Below are 26,378 nucleotides of genomic sequence, written 5' to 3' on the forward strand. Positions count from 1 at the left end.
CGATAATATATTCAAATTACAAAAAAATAACTAAAAATGTCTATAAAAAAATATTGTGCTTGTGCTTATATTTTTTTTTATATTTTTAAGTTTCAGTAAAAACTATTTGAGGAACCTTTATAAAATGTTCAAGCCTGTAACATTTTATAAATTTCAGGCCTCTACAAAAAATAGAGAATTTTTGTTTTTTCGGTTATTTTTAAAAGTTATGTAAGTATTTTAATTTTGATACCACAAAGTACCAATATGATCCAATTGTATACCATAAATAGAAAGTAAAGAAATGAAAAGTAGAAAATCAAAGCATTTTTACTGCTTCAAAAAGTAACGTTAGAAACAAAAATAATAAAATGGTGTAGGTATCGATTACTAATAAGTAATAAATTACGAAACAAATAGAAATCATTATTTATTATTTTAGTTTAATTATACAGTGTTTGCTATGTTTCTTTTCTACAATAATTTATTTTTCTAATTTATATTTATGAAAATATTACAAGCCAACACATTTTTGGTTTCATTTGTTTTTATTTAGTATGTAATAATATGCTTATTATATAACACTCAAAAAACTCCAATAATGTAAAAAAAACTATATAATAATTTCAAAATGTAATTTTGTTAATTTATGTTTAAAAAAAAATCCGAATTAGAAAAATAAAGAGTAACTCTCTAAATAAAAAGAGTTAAGTAATCTTTGTAGATATATATTAAAAGGTTGAACTAATTATTTCCAATGAGTATTCAAAAATGTTCGCAAGTAGTTACATTGTTTAAGCCATACGGTAAGATTAAAAGAATATTATATTATATTGAGGACAAACATCGTAAGGTACTAAGTATTTACCATTCACAATTCGATTTAAAATTAATATCGCTAGCAATAGAAAACGAAATAAAATTAATTTTGTATAAATTATTTTATTTTCATTACTTAGCATAATATATAATATAAAACATTGTTATTGTAATATTTTCTCTCGCATTGTATATTGCGTTTTGTTTTCCAGTTTTGTATACACACAGTTATTATAAAATACAAAAATGTGTTAACAAAACTAATCGCAAATCGAAAGTTTACAATGACTTTTACTTCCAAGTGTTGGCTATAATAAAACGGCTATATTCTATTATGATATGCATCGATCGTCGAGTTAATTTATTAATGTACAAAGGCGGAAATCGTAAATTATGGATTTGTTTAATATGCTGCAAAAAGTATATAAAATATAATATACGATAAGGGATTGTAAAGTTATGGTTACAATCACATTAAAATACAATAAAAGTAATAAAAATAATTAAACATAAAATAATAAAAAAAGAAAAAAAATAATCATTATAGTTTAAAACACATAAAACGACGACGAATGAGCGTGTCATTTGAAGCACATGGGTCCCACTTCGAAACCGAACGCTTGTTGTGGCAACCCGTAGTCGATCGGATAGAAATCTGTCAGCGGCAGACTGCCCAACTTGTTGGTACGGATTTCAAATACGGTTTCGCTTTTAGATTTTCTTGTCTAGAAAAAAACAATACAACTCATTAACATAATCAAATCGTTCATTATTTGCATACATTTGAAAATTGCATTCACTAAATCGTATTATTTCAATCTGCTTCAATTGCTAGAGAATGTGTACAATTGCTTAGAAAAAGGGAGACTATATGTAAATGTTGCTCTTTTTAAAATATGTTATTTCACTATAGGTAACTACTATATACATAGCTACCGAGTCTCAAGTGTACATATTCATTGAATTGGTCACAGTAATGAATGTGTTATAAATTTGAATTCAATAATAAATCATTTAATGCGAACAACGATTATGAGCGTGTACAGACCGTCAGCCTATGTTTCTAAGGCTATTTTGTTATATCATATATTTTGTATTGCTATAAGTTATTTATTTTTCTATATATAATATGGTAGGATGAATTATTTTTTTCCTGAAAACATAGCATTTATTATATTATTAATTATCATAATATTATATTATTGTTATTATCTTTTAGTTAATAACGATATGTAGATTTTATAGAATGGTGTAAATATAGGTTTGTGGTATAAAATATATCTTAGGTAAGACTAGAAAATATTATTGTGTTTATTAAACAATAATTTGCTATGCAGAGAAAAGTTTCAAGTCTCTATTAATAATTTTCTTTCGAATTACAACAACATAACTAAAACCATTGAATGAAAGCATAATATTATTTTTCGCATAAATTTCCCTTGATGGAAAGAATGAGCTGGATCCGAATTGCTACCAGAGTGTACCAGAAGGCAAAAACCAACCTCGAAGTTAAAGATCGAAGTGTTTTTTCAAATATTTTAAGTGTGTTGACATAAAAAAAACGTCCATTGTAAAAAACCAATACAGTCGTCGTTACGCTCAGAACCTAAAATTAGTTAGGTAATAAGTCGAAATTGAATACGTTACTAATTACTAAAGTAAAGTATTAATATTTATTTTTTTTGAATTGTCTTATTTGAATAATAAAAAGATTTATACACTTTATTTAATTAACAACTTGGTTTAGGAGACTTGAGAATACAATTTACCTCTGGATTTTCAATAGACTTTAAGTCACAACTCACCGGTAATGAAAAATGAGCCGTAACGCAATACAATTATGATGATATTATACTGTGTATAAAAATGATATATTAGTTATGAGAAAAAATGATTTTGCATATCATGTTTGCAGTTGGCAGATGCTAACATAAAATCACAACGAAATAATTTTTATATAACTACTATGTATATTATGGCATTTTTAATACTATTATAATTTGATTAAGTATTTATTTATTAAAAATATTTCATATTTATAATTTCTCGAGAATTTTTGTACAATTTTCGTAGTAAGGAATTTATTTATTTTTTAAAATTATTATTAACACCATACGCGTGATCATATTTAATTCAAACATACAAAATTATATTTAATTGAATATTTATTGCTTTATGAGTACCTATTAATGATAGTCCACAGTGATAACTGCGAAAGTTATCAGAATTTTAAATTTATTTAATATGTTTTGTAATTGAAGTTCGATATATTTTTAGATGAATATTGAATATATCCTAATTATTTTAAATAAGTTTTGATTTAAGTGTAATAGTAATAGTAATTGTTATCAATAACAATAAGATCCAATCAAATTTAAATTATCCGGGAATAAAAGGTTTGACAAATCACAATACACACAAATACAAAACATTTATTGAATCATGAGATGAAAATAGTTCGGAGACTTAATGCCTAAGTCATAATTCCTAAGGAAATAGTATAGAACGTGCGGGATATTAGTTTATGTGAATGATGAATAAATTCTCAGTTATTCTCACAGTTCAACAAACAGCTACGACAAAAGCATCAGTACATTTATATCACATCCGGAATTTCTAGAAAAGCACTTTTATGCATTTAATAATGTAATATTATGTACATATCGATTTGGTAAACTCTATCTTTACAATAGTTTCCGAATATTATAATATATTATCATTATTATACACTTCTATGAAAAAACATTTACAACAAAGTCACAACATTGTATACCTAATGTTATTGTTAGTAGTAGATGGTAGTGTTATTTTAGAACGTATTACTGTGTATTACATGTTTCAAATAAATATTGCAAACATTGTTTGTGCGTATTCAACTCTATTTTTTTTTTACTTATGCACTTGTAACATTATTCTATCATCTAAAATACGGTTTTGTGCGAACCACAAGAAAATGTAAATTATCGTTCATCTATCGCTATTGCGTGGCTTAGAATTATAAAACTTGAGTTACAATTAGAGTGTTAATGAACATACAACAAATGTTCCGGAATATTGTATGATATATTGCAATTACGTTTATTAAAGATTATAAGTTTATTGTAATTTGTATGAGATATTATTTACTGAAAAAGAATCTCAACATCTAAACTTCCACGATAATAGGTATATTATATCAGAATGATTTAAACATCAATTTATTTTGTCGATAGTAAAAAGGACTGATGGTCTGAACTCTTATATCCGATAAGTTTACATGTCATGTATTCGCGTATTTGTTTCATACAATATTGTATAAAACTAATAACGCCAAAGGAAAAATAATAATAGTACAGAGCTAGTTTAAGCAAAGGCTCTTTGATAGTAAATAAAATAGAAAATGGTTTGGGAATGAACGGAGAGGAAATAAAAAGGTTTCAGAAAAATAAAACGTATTTAATATGTACGCGAACTTAAGAAAAGGAAATCAATAAAATGAAGGTAGGTATAATATAAGGGTGGAAAATAAGCACGACAAAAAAAAAATACGAGAATAAGAATAACAATTTAACGGTTTTGTCAATGAAAAAGTATGGAACACGAGATTAGGTGTTGGGCACTCGTCTCGCTTTACTCACCTCAGTGCAAGCCAAATGTTTCATTATTATCTATTATACTTTTTAAATCAAAAGTATAATAATTATTTCGTTTACAACACAGTGATGAACGAAGCTTTGTTTACTATTTTGTGTATATATGTATATAATAGTTTTACAATTAGTACTATAAAGTATAAACAATCATACAAATTAAAAAAATATTTAAGAGTGAAGATTTTCAAAATTATTGATTAATAATCATTAGGTACCTAAGTAATGATAAATTAATTTGAACAAAAAATTATAATATTATATTTTAAAGTCCTAATACCTAAAATACGTCATATTATAATAAAAATAAAATTGTTTAATGTTGCAGTTCGTTATATTAATACTGTCAAAGACATGAGTCTTATTAGGATTTAAAAGTTTACAAAAAGTAAAAGATTTTAACGTTTAAACACTTGTAAAATATTTTTGGTCCATCTTTTTGAAATAATTTAATATTTGTTGATTCATATTTTACATTATACGTATTTTAATTGGAGTCAAATGTGTAGGTGGTCAATTTATAACTGTCAAAAATATAATCAATTAAAAAAAGGGGGAAAGTAGGTAACTGTTCTACTGTATAACTGGTGTCGAGTGTACTGTGTACCTTATCATTGATATCACTGTAATGTTACCTATGTGTTAAATTGGAATCCAATGATAAATAATTGCATACGAAAAACGAATCTGATTAGAGATGGTATCTGTCATCCCCTAATATACTAATTACCAACTACTAAGTATATTTTATGGTATTATGTTTATATTGCCAATTAAGTAATTTATTTTAAAATTATTTATTAGCAATACAGTAGATTGAATTAACTTTTGTCGAAAACATAGCATTTTAAAATGTCATTATGTGTATATACAATTTTTAAGTGGATACTACTCTGCTGTAAATTAGAACGTGTGGTGTGGGTCGCTGTAATGGATTTGTTTAGTTTGAATTCATTGACATACCTATGAAACACGATGTTGAGCGGAGACGGTCAGCCTATATTACTAACTACTAAGTATATTTATGATATTATTGCTATTAAAGTATTTTTTTTATTACGACGGATTGAATTATTTTTTGCCGAAAACATTGCACATGAAAATATCACTGTGTGTATAAATTATAAAACATAATAATATACTTTAAAAATTTCAAGTACCCACGAATAATATTTTTAAATTACAACAAAATAACTGAAATTCATCGTTATTCTTCGTTTAAATATCTAATTTCATCCAAATTTAAACTTAAAATATCTATTACAAAAAACTAAGACTATATATTTTTTAGATTTTTTGGTTATAGTATGAACTACTTGCGTGGAATATTGTTTTAAAATTTCAATCTTTAGGTATACAAAATACAAATTAATCATTATTACTTATTTTAAACTACAAAATACAAACTTGAAATTCAAATGCTTGGATATCAAATAAAAACTTGCCATGTATCATGTATGTTTAATATTTTTTAACTGCTAGGTATTATACATTTATAAAGTTTATAAGGAACCTTGTATAAATTGTAAAGCTTTTTTATCATGTGAAAGATTAAGTGGTTTTAACGAATTTTGTCTAAATTGTACTTTTATACGCTCATACATTTTTTATTAATTTATTTCACTGATAACAACTTACGAGGAATCTGGTTTTTGATTTTCATATCTCAGATTGGAATATTACACACACACACACACACACACACACACACACACACACATTATATAATCAATACATTCATCGCTAATTTGAAAGTATAAAATTTGATCTGTGCAAAATCTTAATTTGATAGTAACACAAAACGTTTGAACTGAAATTGATAATTAAAAAATAATAACACGTATAAATGTATTCACCCTAAAATCTAAAAGTTAACATACTGATTTCAGGCAATGTTTCGATTCTGCAGTTAACCACTCAACTGCAGAACGTTTCTCATTTCAATATAGTGCTTAATCGGTATCAAAATATTGTGTCAAAACTCTTGAAGGTTTTACTTAAAACTAATGAGCGTATTTCGATAACAAAAAACAAAAATATATCAACTCACTTTGCAGCCGTCGACCAACACGTCCACTTTGGGCGATCCCGGTTCAGACGAAAATTGTATCGAATTCTCTCCCATAAACTTGACTGCCATGTCGTATGAGTTGGACTTCGCATTGAACCACGCGGCACTATTGATGCACGTGTACGTGAAGTTTTGGTATCCATTTTGGCTGAGTAATCTTAGAAAGTTCATTTGCACTGATCCCACAGTTTCGTAAGTAATCTAATAACAATATTAATCGTGAAAAATATATATTTTAGTGAAACTTTTGCATTTGCGTTTTAGTATTTTACCTATCTACCATAGTACGTTGATCCATATTTAATAATATGTTTTATTGTTTAATACAAACGCTTAAACAGCTAATACAAAATAAAAACTCTATTATTTAATAATATAATTAACATTATTACATTTTTATAATTTATTTATTACTATATTGTTCTTGGAAAAAAAATATATTTGTACTTCGCCAAAACGCAACAAGCTTTCAATTTTATTTTCATATAGATCCTATGTGTATGTTTGTAATAATTACATTCAATCCCTTTAATTTAAATTAAACACTAACACTTTATCATGTAGTAATTTCATATCACTCGATAAAAATAATATGAACGTTAAGTGAAATATAGTTTAGAAAGGCAGATGGATATAGTTTTAAATAGTAGATGGACGCATTAGCCAATAAGTATGCAACATTTATTTTATGTAAAAAAATGCCTTTGAGATATTTTTGTGGCAATTTTTTTAATATCATTATTAATATATATTATATTGTACGGGATTAAAAAAATTGATTATATATATGTATTGTTTTTACTATTTCTTAATCATTACTAATTAGTATTATAACTATATTGTTAACATATCAATATCGTATTCATAATTTAAAATATTGATTATTAAGAAAAATGTTGATTGAATCTTCTAATATTATTGTTGTGATTTTATGGAGCTATCGTTAAGACGTGTTAGAAAAATAACAATAGTTTAATCTAATAAAAAGGCTAGTTTGTCAAAGTATTGTTAATTGCTATTGGCATTGATGAACGGAATAGATGTTGGAAATTTTACATTAAATTAGTTTTAACTATACAATCAGGAATTTTCAAAACTGATATTCTTGAACAATAGACTACTACAATGTATAATCCTATAGACTTAAAACTTTTAAGTTGAAGAAAAGTTTTTAGAGATTTTATGATTATTAATTTTGTTTTTCATTTTTTTTAAAGATTTTACATTCAAACCGTCGATAGGTTGGATTTTTCAATTTATATAGGTAATTTAAAAAAGCTTGGTTGACTCAAATATTTGCGATTCAGCTCAATGTTTTCTGTTTAATTTTTAAAAAAAAGATTTAAAAGAGCAATGTGCTCATGATAAGAAAAACTCAGAGTAAAATAATAATCCTACCTCATTTTTTATGAATCAATGCAAAAAAGAATAGTATTTTTAATTTATTTCAGTAAATTTGACTCCGTTTAATCTTACACAAAATTATGAACATTGGTTAGATGTTATCTATGATTAGTGGGTTATTATGTTTAAAATTATGATATCAAGTTACACTATTTTAATAGTAAGTTTATGAAGATAATAGATGCATATCGCATGATTATAATTTCTTATAAAAGTAAATTTGTTGTAGGTACTTGTGTTGTAGAGTAAAACGGGATACCTACTAAGTAGTTAGTAGATACACTTAAGGCATAATAATAATAGTTCAATGTTTATTTGTAATATGCAAAAAAGTTATTATAGTTTGTTTTCTTATTTTATTTGAAGCAAAATAAATGCACTCCGTGGATTCTTAAAAAAAATGAATTTAAAACGTGACCTCTGGGTCATTTTAACTTGTTGATTTTTTACTAACTATGAAGGTGGCGTTTAGAACAATTTAGAAAACATACAAGAGTTTATTCATTTTAGTGAGTATTATTTTGATTGTTATTCAAGTGCTTTTCAAATCCACAACATTAATCTTAATTATTTTCTCGAATTTTAAAAGTTATTTTTAATTTCCCATGAGACGCTCATTAAAGAAAATGTTTACTTGTAATATGTTTTATAGAGCGAGTGTACATGACTACATGGAATAGATAATTAGAACTAAATCGTTATACAATGATCTGCCATTTTGTACAATTTATTGTATTACATATTATATAAGCCTAATAAATGTACATGTTACATGAATTATTATCCGTGTTTATAGTAATGAATGTGTTCAATATATTACAGTATTATAACCAAAGACTCGAAATTAACTTGAAAAGGCTGATATGGTGTTGCGTTAATCTTCTTGTAAGATACCTTGTGTATGACTAGTCAAAGATGACAAATGTTAGATGGAAGACTATGGGATTTATACAACGCGTCTTGCATCAGCCCTATATTTAAAGGCCTTATATTAGGGATGAGTAAAATAAATGCAGCAGGAAAGAATATTTGTGTACAAACAATAAAAAATGTTTACATTTATCAATATTTATTTATCGAACATAATGTTTGTCAATATTTTTGAGTGGTTTTTTGTTAACGTAGTTTTTACTATTTATACATTTTTCGATTCCATAAAAATGTGCACAAATATATTATTTTATAGGTGGGTCAAGGTACTTACGTCAATGTAAAAACTACATTTTTAAGTATTTCATTTAATTTCCAATTATATTTTCTATATTTTATTTTGGTACTCAAAATGTCTATTACCTAAATCAAAACATACACAGAATAATAAAATTATTAATGAAAATCAAATTGCTTATTAAAGTATAATTGACAAGAAATCGATTAAAAATCGTAATTATATGAAGATCTAGAATATTATAAAAATACAATACGATATATTTTATGCATCTATAGCAAATAAGTAATACAATTTAATCGAAGTATATTTAAACATATTTTACGATTTTCAGCAACCATTTTATCAGGAAAATCTTATGATATAATATTATGAAATTAAATCACACACATAAATGATAAATGTCATAATAATTACTAAACAACGACATTGAAGTTATACGCGCGATGGAAATTAATAAATAATATTATTTACGAATTATTAAAAAAATTCTTCCGTCGTCCTAAAACAAATATCGTACCCGAACTCCAGCAGTCGTCATCATAACACAACGGCCGAGGAGTAGGTTACATTAAAATGTCCAAATATAACTATTACATGAGATCCTGTCCTCAAATGTATGCTGATGGATTGCCGCTAATGCTGTCACCGGGGTATACATAAAACGATTTTTTATGACGCATCATCCGACCGTGATGTGTGTGGCAAATGGCGGCGAGCGGGGAAAAAAAAGTTTACCCGAAAAATTGCAGCCCCAGCAATCATGGCGATTAAAATGTAATTCGATTTGTGTTTCGAGTTGGCAAACGTTGTTTTTTTCATTTTCGTTTTGTTATATTTTTCGTATACCTATACCTGCTGCAACGTCGCCGCACACGACGGTACGAGTGCTGCATGACACGGACGCGCACAGTTTACTATATTATCGTATTTCAATAATATCTTACTTTGAAACCGCCCCTGAGATTTGAATACCAGTCCGTCTTGTCGCCTTCCTTACGCCACGGGATGTTCGGCATTTGACTTGAGTGTATATCTGGAAATACGCACGTTTCTCCGCCGCTACTCATGTTACAGTACACGTACACGGCGTCGTATGGCATACCCAAGTTCGGGTCAATCCAGTACCATCCTAAAACGCATTAACACCGTCGTTGGACCGATATTACAGTATAATTTTATAGAGACGTCGGACGGAAATATCAATGATACAATTCGTAATATGCCAACGCATAATATATTATTATTATTATTATTATTATTATTATACAATATTCTCATCCGACCTTATTATTAATGATTATCAATAGTATAAAACGGTCCGTCTGGCGGTCAGGTAGCGATTATAATATAGCCCAGCGAAATCAATCATTATACATTGAGGTCGCTCCAAAATTATAATATTATTATTTTTGCTCGAATTCGACAAGATACCTCGGCTATATACATCGTTTGCCAACGGCGATGGAATAAATTATTAGTATTATTACACATAGACAAATTCGCAACGGTTTCGTTCATTGAAATTCAGTTTTGAATTTGTATCTATTGTTTGAAAAAAATACATTTCCTGTACGACAATATTCTCACGTATTATTGTTGTCGTTTTGCATCCATCAATGTATAATAGAAATCGGTTTAAATTAATTTCTAAACGAATACCTAATACATATTTTACACATCTTGTTTCGAGGAATGCAATGTATGATTTTTGTTCAATGATATGTGTTAAGAATATCCTTAACAGACTAGATTAGGATTCTAAAACTATTTTTATCGGATCAGTCACGTATTACTAGTGACTAAAAACAGAATTATTCAAAATGTCAATACATTTATATTTTCAAAACTATGAGTCAGTAAAATATTGCTTTGTTACTTTATTTTTAATGTGCGTACCAAAGTTTTATAACCGCTAGCCCAGAAGAACGACGGTATCAAAGTTGTTTAAAATTTTAAACTAAATTATATTTAAAAATATATATATTATTATATATTAAATCATCTTAATATTTTTGTTATAAATAACTGTTAAAATGTGTTCAGTTTTATACTATCTTCAACTGGACATTACCTTAGCGCAAAATCTGTATAATTTTCAATATTCACTCGATATACTATAAAATAAAAATAAAATTGTTTATGACTTCATCATTAAAATAGTGAAATCACTTGCGCATTTTAATTTGTACATTGCCGGTAAATTATAGAAGCATGTAGGCTATGAATCATAGTTATTTTACATTAAAACAATTAATCGAAAAAACAACAACTGTTTATATATTGTGTTTTTAGTAAATAAACTATAAAAAGTTATGATACATCATACATATTATGATAATATATTTATTACACTGACCCAAATAAATAGTTTTGGACAAAGATTTTGAAAAATGAAATGTTCTTTAAAACATCGGACAAATAATTCTGAAATCCGATGATAATTTTAGTATCGTTTTTTAATAAAAACTGTGTACACAAATAGGTTTTATTTGACACAAATTAATATACGCCCCATAAATATTGTATGATATTTTGTGCGTAGGAGTTATAGGTAATAACCGTTTTGAACACGAATATAACTTTTTACGGAGGTGTTATGTGTTTATGTCAACTATACTTAGGTGTATTTATAACAATAATTAATAGCTTCTGATTATATAAGTTATTATAACCATTATCGTATGTTTCACTAAATGCACATAGCGTATAGGTGTACTGTTAATAATGGAAATTGCTTGATAATTATTAATACAATTTTGGTAGGTATACTGTGTGAGTTCGTGTGATAAGATACTGTAAAATAATTAACGTCTATCATATGAATATAATTATAATTACCATCTTTAAACTGTGGATGCCCGTAAAACAAATCTTTGCACGTCATGACGGGGTTTTCACGGGTTCCGACGGGCTTTCTTATTCGTTCCAAGTCTTGTCTCATACTGTAAATTGAACTAACAATGTCTATGTATTTAGGACCATCGTTATTGTCACTTGGTCCCGAACTACCAGTTTTTGTTTTTGCACTGTCTTCAGTATTGATGTCATTGAATTCTCGCCTCCATCGGGCCAAAGAGTTTTGCTGAAATCCTGCCAATTCAGGTGGTAATAGTGGTAATTCACCTGGTGGTCCCGGAGGACCTGGAGGTCCTGGTGATCCTTGTTCGCCCTGCACAGAGATACAAATCAAATATTTTTCAATGTACGGTAAAAGAACTTCTGAAAACTACTGTAATTGTATTTACTTAAATAGTAGAGAAGAAGTTTTTTAGATTTTAATAAGAATTACGGCGTTACTTACTCGATATATATTGAAAACTAACTTTGTTCTCATTTTTATTTCTAGAAAGTGAATAAAATATTTTGTTCCAACAAACCTTGTTTCCAGCTACTCCTTCGATTCCCTTGGGACCTGGCCAACCTTCAACACCTGGAACCCCAACCGGACCATCATTGCCTTTAGTTCCTATTAATCCAATGGGACCCTGAGAAATAATAATTTGTTTTAATGTAATCTTTACATACAATACGCATTAATTTTTTGTTACTATACAATTATCAAAAAAAAAAAAAATCATGGATTCACCAGTGATGACAAATGTAAATAATTAAATGAAAATGGTCCTTATGGGATGTGAGAACAAACCAATCTATTAAATGCTTTGTTATTCTTCGATTCATCTACCAGCCCAAGTGAGGTATTTTCCAATTTTTTTTTTAAAATTATTTTAATCAAATATCCAATGCTTCTATGTTTCTAGATAGTAAATACTAAACATAAACCCATTTATCTTAACAAACATTTTTTGTTGTTGTTAATCCTCACTTCCGTTTGACAAATGACTCTCATTTAGCACAAAAACCTTATTGCAAATACTTGTTTTTTTTTTCACCACAAAGAAAAAAACAATTTTCTGACATTTTCTTTATGGTATTTTGTATGGTTGTAATATCGTTTACATTGAATAGGTCTTAAGACACTCGTGAATAGTAATGATAATAATAATAATAATATCGTAAATCTTATTTTTACATTATGGTATTTTAATTTTGTTGTACTACAATCTAAATTAAATGGAATATTACATTTAACATCTCATATTCTTATTAAGACGTACAAATAAGTGCAAACTAAATCCTAATTAATGTAGGAAAACAAAAGTACATTTAATATTTAAAAAAAGCCCGTACCTACCCTGACTGAAATGAAATATCTTGACCAACGTAACTGAGTATATTTTGTATTTTTGATCATGAATAATACATCCTTTTTAAATTGATTTATATATTTTTTTTAAATTCATAGTTACAATTAATGTTAATTCATACGCAATTAAGTCATTAAAACATTTCAGTATTTGTATTTTTAACTTTTACCAAAGTTTTAGTTTTTATAGTTAATCAAAATAATGATCGTTTAAAAAACATTATATTTGTTAATGAGGGGTCGTTTTCCTATTAAATAAGTTACTCTTAAAAATTTCTTCAGGAAACGATTATTAAAAAAACCAAGAGACTTTTTTAATTAGATAATGGTTAAAGTTTTACATTATGTTTCTCCCTCTCATTCTTATTCTCTAAAATTTAAATTTAATATTTTTGGACAATACCGTTTTAAATGGTTTGATAGCAATTGACTATTGGAAAAGGGAAATTATACAAATAAAAAATCTATAAGTATTTGCAGAATAAAAATAAATAATGAGCCGCGACCTAAAAAAAAAAATTACTGATTTTTAGTGATGACCGAGTATAGAAGATGTTATACAGAAATTTTAAACGCTAATAGATCAATGAAATTAAAATATATTTAATGGCTTATAATAAAGACGTTTATTTACGAAGATTTCCAAAATAATTATAATTTTATGAAATTAAATGAAACAATAATTGATAAATATCTATGACATTTGTATTAGGTTAACAAGTCAAACTGTAAATCGGGACACAGAGTTTGATGATCGTTTCATGAAAGTGGTTTAATACACATATGATATTGCACGGTTTTAAATACTTTTTAGAGTTTCTCTGAAAAACCTCTCTAGATGCAGAATAGGATAATTTCCTGCATTAAACATTTAAAAACGATTTTACTAGCATTTTTTGATATAGAAAATGACTTACAAGGATAATTTTAAGGTTGACATGTTATTCTTAACACAAAGTATGGTACTATACTAACTATTAAGTTATAATAATTTTATTTATACAAATATCTTTTATAGTTTTTTTCCATCAATAGCTATAATTAGTTATTTTTCAATCATTTTTACCAGAACATTTATTATGTTGTATTATTACTTTGTTTGTACATTGTTAAAAAATATCTTATGATTTTTATTGTTCATGTCACATAATAAATTGATAAAATAATTTGTACTGTTATAAAAACTTTGACAATTTTGGATACTTATTTGATGAACGTTATCTCTAGTTAGTTGAATTTTCAAAAATTGCTATTTAATATTATTAGTTTTAGTTAAAATTGCTATGATCAATAATTATAGTTTGTTTTTATCAAAATAAAATTATAATACAATGTATTATCTATAGATATTATCGTTACCTAACTTAAGTTACACTGTATCTACTACTGTAGTAATTTGAAGAAAAATAAAAAATATTGGTACATAACCAACAAATCAGTAAAATGATAAAACGGAAAATATCCGTTGTGATTGGTCATTTGGCGTAGTATACAATAACAATGAATAAATTAACAAAATAAAATAAATTATTTTGTTTATTAAATATGTTAAAATGTTTAAGAATTCACTGGTTTTAATATCGCGGTTATTTATTTAAAACGCAAACTACAAAACTGTGATATTACATTTTTAAAAGATTTAATTAAAATTCTTGTAGGTATAGTGAAATACTTATGCTATCTGTGAGGAGCAGTAGCGTATCTAGGATATTTTCAAGGGTGGGGGGGATATACAATTTTTAATAGACATTCAGTTTAAACATACTATATTCATAATATTCTATACATGTTGTATTGTGTAAAAAATTTGGTCTCAGGGGGGGGGGATATACCCCCACCCGTAGATACTGGTAAGAAGTACTTTTATTGATAATATTTAAGACATTTTATCAAATAGTGGTTTATATTACCATTTCTCCCTTTTGACCTTCGGATCCTCGATCTCCTCGTTCACACTTGTCACCTTTCTCGCCTTCATGGCCTTTGATACCCATTGGACCTATTTCTCCAGGATGACCTAAAATAATAGTTACGTAAATATGACATTTTGTTTTTATGTTACTATAGTAAAAACCACAGCAATCGTTGCCTCAAGGTAGTGTAGTGCCATTTTTTGAAGGTTGTGTGTACTGTATCATATAATATATGAATATAAGTAAAAAAACACAAAAAAACCGCTTGAACTCAATGATAGTTTTAGTACCAATATTATGGGGAAGTACTAGTTTAAACAATGATATTTCGTTCATGCGGAAATACGCAACATTACAGTTAAATTTTTTTTTGTAAATAGTTATTTGATAAATCAACGTTTCAACGTGGTTAGATAAAATTAAAACTTATTATAACCAACTAACTAACTTATTTTAATATTTTCAAGAAAGCTGCATGAAAAAAAAATATTTTTAATGATGCAACGTTAATTTATTTAAGGCTAAATCAGTACGTAGATAGTTTCTAAAACTAAGCTGACTGCTTTTGAAGTCAAACAATATTTTAAGATAATCTTTTATATTGAAATCGTATAGCAAAAAATTACTCTACGAATGACCATTTTTAAAATTATATTTAATTAGTTGTATTATACAACTAATTACAAACATTTTCCTAGTATGATTAATATACACTCAAGTAGAATAACGCTATTATATTTATACCAATTAATAGTGTCACAATAATTTTAGGCCCAGTCAAAATGACTGATATAAAATATTACTCCTATTTAAATAATAAATATTATCGTTCGACAGAAAAAATATTTGTGTTTTTCTACAAACGGTATAGAGTAGGTCAGTATGTCTAGGACTCACAATATTTATGTACACAATGTTGCGGTTGGATGTTATCAAATATACGTCAGATAAATAATATACGCAATAAATTGTGTAGTAAAAAAATATTTTTTGATTTATGAACAACCGTTTAAACAATGTATAGAAATCAAATACGTTGCGTCCAATCAAACACATTTTTTCACACGATGGTAAAATGCAGATAAATTAATTTGTGGGTGTTACATTTATTGTATAACTATTAGGGTACCTACATCGAGAAATCATCAATTATTTTCTTTATTGGGTATCATAATATAAATAACTGCTAAAAAAAAATTCACCACAAGGCTTATAATTTTTTTTTAAATTATTTTCAGTTACACTAGTTTTGCCCCTAAATGTAATACATTTCAGTTATACTCCCTAAAATAATAATTTTTTCATAGACAAATATAGTTTATAAAATAAATTATTAACTGTAGCGTGTCTATTAATTAATTAATGACTTCTAAAATAACTACTTAAATCTTAACCTTTCTAAGTCAGAAAATGTAAAAATCATTGGTATTTAAATTTATGTTGTAATTTTTTATTAGAAGTATCTAAGTTAATTCTGAAATTTTCAACGTTATGTTGTTTAAAGTGAAGTTATTGATTCCTAAAACAGTAAAACTTTTTATTAAAACGTTGGCTCCTATAAGTGTGTTAAGTATGTAAAGTGTGTTACATTATAACAATAATTGTTAATAATTATTATTATATATAATTTTGCTTATTATTTGCAAAATGAAAATATTTTTGAATATAACTTTTATTTAATATAAAAGTATACAATTCATGAAATAGGTAATCGTATATATTATCTGAACAAAAACACTACGTGTAAAAAACCTCGCTAAGAATAGTATGTACTTAAATAGTGTTATGGTAATTGGTAATATTATAAAAATATAAAATGGGGATGTAAATATTTATTTCAGCATTTTACATTTAGTTGTGGTCGTACATATTAGTAGCCACCAAGCTAAGTTGATCAATTTGTATTAAATTATTGTCCTTTATCAAATACAAACAATTATAAACAATTTCTACAGGTACTAATTATAATTAGGTACTTTAATGAATTTAAGAAATTACTTAGCACATTTTTGTTATCACAACTTTTTCAACTTGAGTTTTTATTTCTTAGCAAGTATTTTACACATGGTGTTTGATATCACACATTTGTTTAATTAAAATTTTGGATATAGTAAACCTATTTTTTTTTCTTTTAAAATTGGTTGAAAAGACTAGGTAATACATACACATCAATAACAGATATACATATAAACAACTTTATCAAATAAGACATAAAGCCGACTAGGTACCTATATTAATACGGCGATAAATAAATGTTTGAAACGAGTCGGCCGGTGTCATAGGATTCTATTACCCTCAATAATTTTTACCTCTTCCGGTAAATTATATCCTAGGTTGTAGTTACCGGGGGTGAATATATCCTAGGATATTTTTACCACCTGTTCAATAACACTGAAATATTTTTACCCTACGGTAAAAATTTAATTTTAGGGGGGTATAAATATACTAGGCTTTAATTACCGACAAGGTAAAAATATACTAGTATATATTCACCAGGGAGTAAATATATATATCTACTAGTATATTTTTAACCCTGAGTCGAAAAATTTTACCGGAGGTATAAATTTCCTAGTTTTATTTTACCCCCGGTAAATATATCCTAGGTTTATTTTACCCCCGGTAAATATACCCTAGGTTTTTTTAACCCCCAGTAAAAATATACTAGGTTATTTTTACCGTGAGAGAGTAAAAATCGCCTGTTACACCGGCGCAAGCGTTACCCACACTACCACGCATTGTTTAATTAGCGATTTCAACCGACGAGCGGCGGAAATATGCTTAGGCATAGTCCGGTTGGTAGGAGGGATATGGGTGGCGCGTACAGACAACATAAAAATTGTTGAATTGTCGAAAAAAATAGCGTTTGGTTAATGACTATGCCAATACTTTTGTATATTACTCAGACTGTAATTCTCCGATCGACTTGAAATGTATAAAAGTATCTTCTAAATAGCATACTGATCAACCTGTGTAAATTTCAAGTCAATCACTTCATTAGTTTAGGGTACAGAGAGGTCGGACCATTTTTCGTAAAATTACACAGGTTAAATACGATTTGGCCGTCTCGTTTAATAAACTGCCATCGTGACACGAGCTCTTTTTTTTACTTAGCTCTGCGCCGCAACCGCAATTTTTTCGGTGGAAATATTAATACGTATGTAATAATAGTATTATATATTATATTTGATCATACCTTTTGGTCCCCGTTTTCCTCTTTCTCCTTTTTCTCCTGAAGGCCCTGTTGACAATATAATGAAGTATAGACATACAATTTTTATTATTTGAATATTTTTGTGTAAGTATTTGATAGTAAAAAACCAAAATTTTTTAATGGTTAGCGTAGATATGTTAAAAATCATAAATATAAAAAAGTATATAATATCACAATGATATGAAACATGACTAACAAATTACAGTATTCAATTAATTTAAAATATATAAATTGTCAATAGATAAACGCTTTTTTTCGATAGAAAAATTTTTAATTTTGATACAAAAGTCATTTTTACCAATTTCACCAATTTTTCCTGGTTCTCCGTCTTTTCCTGATCTTCCTGGTAAACCAACTTCACCCTGTGTTTAACGAAATTAAAATTAAAATTATATATTATTTGTTAGTTATTATTATTCCAATATATTTCCTATTATTCTAGATTCTGAATGGAGCGATGAATATGTTGACTATTGATTTACAATGATTTCTGTTTTTTTGTCTGTGTACGCGATAAAATATAGTCAAAATAATGCTTTGATAGTGCTTTGAAATTCCCAGCAGTTTTCAAATGCGTCAGGAAAAACAAAACAAGTGGACAAGTGGGTACAGTAGTTGTCGAGAATGTCGTTTTAAGATGAAAAACTGGGATTTTACTAAAAATCAGTTTTCGACCAAATCACTTTTTGGCTATTTTCACTGAATATTTATATTAGCATTTTATATGCACTATAACATTTTCTAAATATTTTGACTCATTATGAGATATTTATAGGCATAAATAAATTTTTGTATTTTTATCACGTATTCACATTATTGTTATGGAGCAACAAGGTTGCTAAAATCTTCGAAATTGAGAGTGGTTTCAGGTAAAAAATATAACCTGATTAGTATTTTAAATTTTTTTTTTTCTGGAGGGTTGGGGATCACTATAAGTAGTATATTATATTACTTTGGTTATACACATCACACACATGACACAACGTGATAATAAGGAAATTTATGACAATGGAATTATAATAATACAACGAATAACAAAGATATGAATTATTGTAATTCAGATAGTTATAACTTTAACTAGAAAGTATAATAACGTATGTCCATGCTACATTACTGTGATATTTAAAATAATAATATTGAATAGTTGTATGTATTGTTATTGTTATCTATAATTTATCTAGTATTTGGATGATTTCTAAAAAGTATTGTATTTCTGCATTTCATTATATATCAATTAGTTAATAATTTTGAATTAATATTGAATAATTAAAATAGTCATAACCCAAGTTCTTTTATAAAATGCGAACGAAAGCTTAAACTTATTTAATTAAGTGAAAACAAATTGGTACTTTGATATTTTTGTTTTGAATTAAACTGTTTTAAAACGTGCAACGAATTTATGACACAATTTAAAATACGATTTGAAATTGAGTTGTTGGTGTTGACACAAATTTGTAATCAAAATGTACCCACACCCAAACAGTTCATTTTATATCCAACGTCGTTGATATTATAAATTTCGAAACAATTTTAAGTACTGAAACTTGTATAAAGTTCTTTTTTACTAAATTTTTCATAATTATGTTTTATTGAGTATTTTTGCTTTCTTTAAACGTTGCTATTTATTCATATTATATTATTAAATATATTAAAAAATCTTCCAATAATATCTCTATTCTTTAAAGTTTAAACACGAAGGGATAAAATAATAATATAGACGTCTGCAGTATACTACGTATTATGATTGAGTAAAGTCTTTGTGTTATGAAAATGGAATATTTTACAAAAGATAAACGAACTTGCTTACCCGTGCATGTTTTTTTAAATCATTTGTTGTAGTTATTATTTTAGGTTCAAATAGGTATAAAAAAAATGCGTTTGATGCATTTGAAATACATGTATACATAATTGTATCATTCATAAATATTTCTCATAAAAGTTATATTTTCTTAAAATTGTTCAATAAACCAATTCGTTATGATATTATCAAAAATAAATGTAGTCTGATATTCCTAAAACATTATGATCTACTTCAATAAAACCAAAATAATAATTCAATATGCTTACTGCTAAACCAGGTGAACCTATTGGTCCTTGAGGTCCTTGTGCACCCGGAATGCCTGATATCCCAACAGGTCCGGGCAAACCTGAACCCCCTGAAAAATTAAAACATACAAATAACAATGTATTTATTTTAAGATAATTAATTTTTTAATTATCTAATTTGAATTATTGAAAAAATATGTATTATTTTAGTAGTTAATAAATATATGAACTTCAGTAAATATAATATAAATATACTGCGTTGTCTTTGAGTGTTGCATCCATCTTAAATATGTATAAAAAAAATACTAGGTATCGTACAGCAATTTAAATTAAAAAAAACTGTTGAACCAAAATGGATTTCCTTAAAATTAAAATTTTTTTTTAAATCTTAAATAACTTATTGTTTTAGATTTAACAAACAATTCTAATATTTTAAACAAAATATAATTTCTAGATAGTTTTCCCATACACGTCAAAACCGGAATAAAAAAACTTAATTAGGTACAACTTCAGTTTAACGTGTAAACTTTTTTTTTATTAAATATGATATTACTCAGTATTTATACTATGTTATATAATAGTTAAAATAATAAGAAAAATAGCGAAGTTTTTATACGTGTTGAAAATTTTTAATATTTGTTCCGGATACACACAAGACATAACCATTATAGGTGTCCTCAAACCGATTTATAAGTTATTGTCCTCCAATATATAGTAATGTTAACTTATCTAAGGTTTGAAGTAATTTTTGGAATTCCTTAGTTAGACTATTTAACGTATAAAATAGAAGAACTACTTTTCAAATGCTTATCTTATAAAACATCAGTTATTATAATAATTATTTGTTTATTTAGTTTTAATTAAGACTATTTTGATCAACCATTTATTCTAATATTTTATAAGCCTGGTGTAATTTTATGTATCAAAATGGAAAATGGTAATAACTGATAACAATTCATATCACTTACCACGGAGTTATGATTAATATTAATTATCCACTACCAACGCCCTTCGAACTTACTGTATACCACCCAGAGAATTAGCCCAAAAACTTGTCATAACTAAGCCTACTTGGTGTCTAGTCTAATGATAAAATATGTTGTTTATCGGATTTATAAACATTAAAGAAAATATAATATACACATAAATCCATATTAATGTGTACCTATTTTTTATTTAGTCATTTGGGTACCTACCTAATGATAATATCATTATCATAACATAAAAGAACAACATTATAGATAACCTTGTCTGTAATGGTCATTGTGACTTGTGAGTGATTCATAAATATTTATTTACAAATATATAACAAGATATTATATGATATTATAGGTACCATACTACCGTTAACAAAAACTCAATATTTAAATTTTAGTTTAGTATTTTTGTTAAAATTGAATGCTAAATAAGCGCCATAAAAGGAATTTTTATTTTTACCTTGAATATTGTTTCTTAAACTATTTGCAACGATAAAATAATAAATTTTAGTTAATTTAGTCTATGAAGAATAATAATTCATAATAGTTCATATTCATACAGGATAAAAAACTAACCGACCAACAATTAATCTACTATGTAACATGAGAAATTTTAAATTAACTTTATCTCTAATGAAATCAATATTACTTTAAATGCAATTATGACAATGTGATTATTTATTTTGGTCTTTAAATTCAATTTATAATTAATTACCTATGTAACCTAAAATCACCAAACCTAACACACACAAAATATAAATAAATTAGTAGGTAGCATGGTAATTATAATATTATAATAATATATAATAAATAATATAATATATAATATTATATAGATTGTATTACGTAGACAAATAAATAAGAAGTGTGAACTTATCATAGAAATTATTGAATTGAAATAACATTTCTTTGAGTTTACTTACGACTTACTCATAAATCAGTTGAATAATGGTAATATAGAGTTGAAATAAAATTTCCGGTTGGTGTTGTAGACTGTAAGTACTATAAAAACAATGATTTCGTGGAGGTAATATCTTAAAATTCATAACTACCGAGTATGTGTGTACACAACTTACGATTTGTATGTTCTATAACATTATTATGTAGGTAATAAAAATTTGGGACACATGAGTACTTACCTACATATTCTACATACGTGGATAAAGATTTTAAAATCAAGTAAATGTTTCGTTATCGTTGGTGTGTACTTAATAATAAATGCATTGGACTTTTGTAGATCGACAGAATAGGATAAAATATGCAGTTTTGTGGATATAATATTATCTACACCGGTATTGTACGTCTATTCGTTGCCGATAACTGTGGTTTACTTTTAAGGACCACCGAGGAGGATAGGGCTGGGTGTTTATTGTGTGTTCCCGGGAAGGTAAGAAATAACGCACCTTAAATACTACTGTAGAAAAAAAAGATAATAGTGTGCGTACTGTTGTTGACGGACTGGCTGAAGTTAAATCTTAAGTTAAAAGTCCCTTATATCTGTTGTGAATAATTTGGTTTGAATGTTATATTAATATTGATTAATACGATACGATTTTAAAACAAATGTAGGTATAAGCAGAATATTAGGTAGTCATTTTATATGATAGTTAAAAATGTTGATTTTCAGAATGCTACTCATAATAAATGCATCGATCAGTTACTTAATTTTTCAATTTTTTCGATGATTTTTCATTGATTTTTCTAAGAGTATAACATAATTTTATGTTTATTCATTTAAAACGTTTTAGCTAGAATATCGACCTTTCGTTTTTTAACTGGATCTTTTATATCCCCTTCATAGATCTGTATTTAAATTTAACAATTATCAAAGTATTTAAAATTTTCGAAAAATAACAACATGATATTTTATTGATAGGAAGGTGCATACTATGAAAAATAGATTACCCAGTTATGTTTATGGCATCTTGCCGGCTAAATGGTCGATTTGAATACTGTTTACTTGCTAAAGTAAATAATTGGTTAGGAAGTGTTAAAGATTATCTACGTAAGTTAAACGACTTAAACCGAAAGTCAATGATAAAGTGTCAAATTGATTGCAAAGTTTCAGGAAATGTATCAAGTGGTTTAAAATGTAAACGTGTGGCACCGTGGCTCCTACCGGTATTACATCAGTATATATCACTTAACTTTTAAGCCGACATTTTTCTAATAAAATAGGTCACATACTAAAAAAAAATAGTTAATAAACATTAACTATTTAAACATATTGAGTTTTTTTTTATACTTTAGTTATTCTGGTACTTTATTACAGCATGTATCATCAACTAAAATCAAATGCATGTGTCCTATTTCGATTGAAGCATCAATATAATATTATCCTGCGATAGTTTTCCAGGAATTTGTTATACAACAACATTAAATAACAAATTTACCATTTTTACCAAATCAAGATCCATATTTTTGTTGATTTGTTGTTTTAAAATTAAAAATATTAATACATTTACTGGTTTGAACTAACATGATAAAAATAATTCAAATATCCAATATTAGTTTTTGTATCATGAATGAACTTTTTGTGATACAATAATTCTGACATTGAACCTGGATTTAGCCATGTAACAAAGTTAGCATTTTTATATTACCTTTATATTCATATTTAAATTGGTAAAAGAAAAATGTTTAAAACAATATTCCTAATATATATAAAACAATTGAAGAATAGTAGTTTATATTTCGAGCCATTTAACGATAATAACTTTCGTCACCTTTATTGATTTATAATTTATTACTATTGTTTAAATGTGTAGGTTTGAAACAATACGATTGTGTGTTTTCCTTTAAGTTTATTTTAAATGCATAAAAAAAAAAAACGATAACTTTTCATGACAGAGGAAGCTAGTTGGTTGGAATACAAGTACAATATGATATTCATCGCATTACCACTCAAGTAATAAAATGAAAAAAAAAAAAGAAGTCTTTTCTATTTTACAATTTAAATTATTGACAAAAAAATTAAACTTGAGAAATATTTAAAATAATCTTATAAAACGTATATAAACAAATTGTTTTCAACCATTATATCCATGATAAAAAACTTTCCGTAGGTAGTTATTTTTTGCATACCTATTCGGATAGAAAATGTTAACGTATTTATTTATGCTTACCTATTAAACCTTGGTCGCCTTTTTCTCCAGGTAGTCCTGAACTTCCTTGAGATCCTGGTGGACCTTCGTTTCCCTAAAATCACATGATTCACACAATATTATATTTAAAACAAAAAGCTTCTTAAATATTAATATTTAATATAAAATAATTTAAAATAAATAACTTATTATACCAAAGTACTAAAGTTTTTCTGATATAATTTTCATTAAATATTAATTAAATTTCCTATGTGATTTAAATTAAGTTCAACAAAACGTAGCTTACAGTTCGTCCTGGAGGACCCACGATACCTGGATTACCGAGTGGACCAATTTCACCTGGAGGTCCTGGAGCACCTATTTTCCCATCGTCACCGTCTCGACCACTACGGAAATAAGTAATTAACACAACATACTATTAAAAATTAGTTACGTAGGCGCAAATAGACCTCTAAAACGTGGGGTGCTATAATATTTCATATCTTAAAAACATAAAATTGACGGTACTTCACTATAATAATGATAGTTAAGCCTAAAAAACAAGGGGCGCTAAATTAGAACTTGGGGGTGCTAAAGACCTTTTTGCACCCCCCTAGTCGCGCCAACGGTTAGTTATTCACAACAAGTTGTTCTAGTACTTTTTATTAAGTACTTACTGAATTCGTTTGGATGACCTCAATTTCGATAAAAATATCACATATAATGACATAATGTAAATGGGTTCTTGACATAAATAGCTTAAAAATATTCTATGTTATATTTTGAAAATTCTACTGAGCATAGAAAATAATAATATATGTATTGGTGGAATGTTTCTGGTTCCCAAGATTAATGTAATTTAATTACAAAATAAATATATCTTAAAATCGCCAAAAATTAAACTTCAACAAATTAAAAGCTTATAAAAAAATTGTGCCTATGCATTTTTAAAATTTTTAATTTTCTATAAAAAAAACTTACAAGGGACCTTCTATTATATTTTCAATATTATTGATTGGCGAACATAAATGTTATTAACATCAAAAATCGAAAAGAAGCTGAAACTTGCAGATGTTTATAAATAGCAACAAGAGACCTAAAATATTTTGAAAATGTAATAATGTCTTGAAATTGTTCTCATAAATATTTATGTAAAATGTAAATCTTTACGGTTATTCGCTTTTCTGAATAATATTAAAAAAATTAAATAGATTTTTTCGTTCGGAAGCTGGTGTTTCATAAAATATTCCCGCTTTCCATTTGTTTTTTTGTAAGTTGTTATTAATTAATATTTAATATGTATTTATTTGACTGTGATTGTTGCCCCTCTCACCTCCCGTAAAACCAACTAGGTAATTAAAATTGTATACTAAAAACCATCCCGAATATCGAAGATTGAAGTAAATATTTTGCTCTAAAATGTGACGACAAAAACAAAATAACTTTTAAAAAAAAAAAACATGTAAAACTAATTCTCACTCTACTTACAATCAAAAAAATTAGAAGTATTTGTATTTACATAATTATGTTTATAGGCATATGTATTTCTTACCTGTCACCTTTTGGACCTTGAATGCCGGGCTCGCCTTGAGTTCCTGGAAATCCGGGAACACCTGCATTCCCTTTTGGTCCTTCTGGCCCAATGTTACCTGTTTATAATGTTTATTTAAATTAAATCTTTAAAATGTAGAGTATTACACTTATACAGTTTGTCGATATGTTTGTATATCAAAAAAAGTGTCAACATAGAGGATATATAAATTGTATTTGAATTTGAATTACGTAACAAAAAAATATAAATATGATGTTACTTATTTCAACCTAATATGACAAAAATAATGTTCGATTAATATACGTATACATAATAA

At 26.7% G+C, this 26,378-nt stretch overlaps 1 protein-coding gene across 1 annotated transcript in view; it reads right to left on the bottom strand.

Annotated features, from left to right (window-relative positions):
* Positions 1-901: 901 nt before the first annotated feature.
* LOC132943091 (collagen alpha-1(V) chain-like) overlaps positions 902-26,378 on the bottom strand; it is an 81,555-nt gene continuing 56,078 nt past the window's right edge. Inside the window, exons 44-55 of the mRNA XM_061011896.1 lie at positions 26,063-26,159; positions 24,818-24,917; positions 24,553-24,625; positions 20,472-20,560; positions 18,703-18,766; positions 18,387-18,431; positions 15,191-15,297; positions 12,451-12,558; positions 11,912-12,242; positions 10,018-10,202; positions 6,478-6,699; positions 902-1,523 (exon numbers count right to left, since the gene is read on the bottom strand). Of these exons, the coding sequence (XP_060867879.1) occupies positions 1,380-1,523; positions 6,478-6,699; positions 10,018-10,202; positions 11,912-12,242; positions 12,451-12,558; positions 15,191-15,297; positions 18,387-18,431; positions 18,703-18,766; positions 20,472-20,560; positions 24,553-24,625; positions 24,818-24,917; positions 26,063-26,159 (1,565 nt within the window). The 3' untranslated portion in view covers positions 902-1,379. The remainder of the gene's footprint in view (positions 1,524-6,477; positions 6,700-10,017; positions 10,203-11,911; positions 12,243-12,450; positions 12,559-15,190; positions 15,298-18,386; positions 18,432-18,702; positions 18,767-20,471; positions 20,561-24,552; positions 24,626-24,817; positions 24,918-26,062; positions 26,160-26,378) is intronic.

This window comes from Metopolophium dirhodum, chromosome 4, assembly GCF_019925205.1.
Source record: "Metopolophium dirhodum isolate CAU chromosome 4, ASM1992520v1, whole genome shotgun sequence".
NCBI classification, from domain to species: Eukaryota; Metazoa; Arthropoda; class Insecta; order Hemiptera; family Aphididae; genus Metopolophium; species Metopolophium dirhodum.